At 35.8% G+C, this 2478-nt stretch overlaps 1 protein-coding gene across 1 annotated transcript; it reads right to left on the bottom strand.

Moving 5' to 3' along the window:
- Positions 1–1261: 1261 nt before the first annotated feature.
- On the bottom strand, positions 1262–1984 carry LOC126608686 (pathogenesis-related protein PR-1-like). The gene has a single exon (XM_050276655.1). The coding sequence runs from the start codon at positions 1950–1952 to the stop codon at positions 1437–1439; it is 516 nt and encodes a 171-aa protein (XP_050132612.1). The 5' UTR covers positions 1953–1984; the 3' UTR covers positions 1262–1436.
- Between the last annotated feature and the right edge of the window lie 494 nt (positions 1985–2478).

Here is a 2478-nt window from a genome sequence, read left to right as displayed (position 1 = left end):
GTACATGTGTGTGTGTGATCATGGATTGGCCAGAAAGAAAAGAAGTAAGGCCCTGATTGGGCTGCCGTGAGAAAGAGAAAGAGAAAGAGAGAAAGTTTTAAGGTCCAATTAGCCCAAGGAAAATAACAATTCAACCTAAAATCTGATTGGGCTAGACATAACAAGAACTAATTGATTGGTGAATAAAATATAGTCAACCCAACAATATATTTCTACCCTAACTCGTTCTTTAATCGTCGCAACATTTTCATTAGGAATCCGATTCGACCCTAACTCGCATCGACACGTTCGTGACGTCGAGTACGATTTTATTACGATAGCAAAGAAGATTATTTAAAACTACATATGTACATCCACGTCACTAAGCCACCGAGGGCATAATTGTCATCTCACATACTCAGGGAAGAAAATTATAATGACAATTGGGACGGGTCGTCACATGTTAAATAAACACAATTAAACCCTAAATTAAGTCTTCGTTCTTAGTATCTTTGGGTGAGAATTGGGTTATGGTAAAACTTTGATATCTTCAATTTTAGATAGTTCTTAAGTTGTAATTATCACCCTTTATTCCTTTTGGTCAAATTGTCATGAAGAAAGACCAAATTCGGTTGTTCTGGGCTTTCACAAAATCAATGGAGGTCTTCATCCCTCCCTCCTACGTTTTGCAGATTTTATTTATTTATGATTATTTATATTCCATGTCATCATTCATGTTATTTATTGATTTAAATCCTCCACATCACTTTTAATTAGGACCATTGGATGATATAAAATCTAAAGATTAAAAAGAAGTGTAAAAATATTTGTCAAAATCTTTCCTTGATCTTATCCCTATATATATATATATGTGTGTGTGTGTGTGTGTTTTATTCGGAAAGCCCAAGTTTATATGGTGACGAAATAGAGAAATATTGTTTACTTATTGGACACTCCTAAATTATGCACATATATAATATTGCTAAATTGTCATATGACAAATCGTCAGATAAGAAATATGATAAGGGAAATGTTAAACAATAAACACGCCCCCCTTAACAGCCTCTTACCTCTCCTATTTAATATTTTTTTTTTCTTTGATATCATTGTTTTCATTTGATTTAATCAATCTAATTATCTAAAATAAAGAAGGGTGTCTGAGAAGCTAAAATGAGTGTGCATGGCTTGACAACGCAAAACTCAAAAAGATTTTATCCATGTGATGGCACCAGTTATTCAAGAGGAACCTATGTAAAGGAAAATGATACAACTATGAATTCAATCATCCTCAAAGTTCATGCACCTTTTATTAATTTTAGTAGTTATACCGCGACATAGATTAACAAAAATACACATAATGATACGTACTCAATTGCCACAAAGGCACATGAAGGTATAGGAGTGCATATGTATGTAGCAAACAATTTTTATGAAAAATTTAAGGAAAATTAATTACTTTAGTAAGGCCTTTCTCCAATGTAATTCCCCGGAGGGTCATAGTTGCAAACCATGAAGACACCCCTACCACCAAAACAATTGACTCTAGCACAGCCAACTTTGCTTGTTGACCTCCACACAATCTGTGTATAATGCCCACATTGCTGCCTTGTAGCACAAGAATTTGCCCAGTAATTGTAAGACTTCCGTTCTGAAACCCAAGCCGTCACTGCCTGAGCTGGCGTCCACTCGATGCCACTCCCCCAGAAAATGTTCTCCCCGTAAGGCCCGTTCGAGTGCCTCAACGCGCAGTCGAACCGCCTTTGGCTTGCGTACCATTGTGCATACCTTGCCAACTTTGCATCCCACGCCAATGGTGGGATTCTGTTGGCTGACCGAGCAGCATTTTGAGGATCCATAAATTGGTTGGCCTGGCTTAGGTACTTGGTTTGCCTTGTTGCAGCATCTGCAATTCTTGAGATATTAAGGAGCAAAAAAATGGTGATGGTGAAGCAGTAGTACAATGTTATATGCATTTTATGAAAGTCTTGATATTCTTTTGATTCGGAAAGTGTTGTGTAAATGGTTCATTGTGTTTATTTATAATTTTGAGCTGCCGTAGTAGTTGGATTTTGGGGTATATAGTGTCAAAACTCCGGGGTGGCACCCATGTTCGATAATGATTGCCACATTTCTTTGTAGTTAGGCCACAAAGTCTCATTTAGCTGTTATTTAATGATTAATTTCTCTAATTTCATAATTTAGGGTGGGCTGCTGGTTATTTTATGCTCCAAATTTATGATAGATTCGTCTCCCATTTGAAGGAATAAATTCGTGGGATTATTTTTATTCAATTAAATTTAAGTACAAAAACCCATGGAGATGGAAACATAAAAATAAGAGCAAAGATATATTCTGCTCTATAGTTTATATGAATAGAGAAACTATAGGTCTAAAGAACAAAAGTTAATGATTTACAGCTTGCAGCTTTCTTAGGCCATCTCTAAAGAAAGTTAAAGGTTTAAAAGCAAAAAAAATGACTTGATTTGTCGAAAAACTCAT

Source organism: Malus sylvestris, chromosome 16 (genome assembly GCF_916048215.2).
Source record: "Malus sylvestris chromosome 16, drMalSylv7.2, whole genome shotgun sequence".
NCBI classification, from domain to species: domain Eukaryota; kingdom Viridiplantae; phylum Streptophyta; class Magnoliopsida; order Rosales; family Rosaceae; genus Malus; species Malus sylvestris.
Note: the sequence above shows the minus strand (reverse complement) of the source record. Positions and strands in the feature narration are given on the sequence as shown.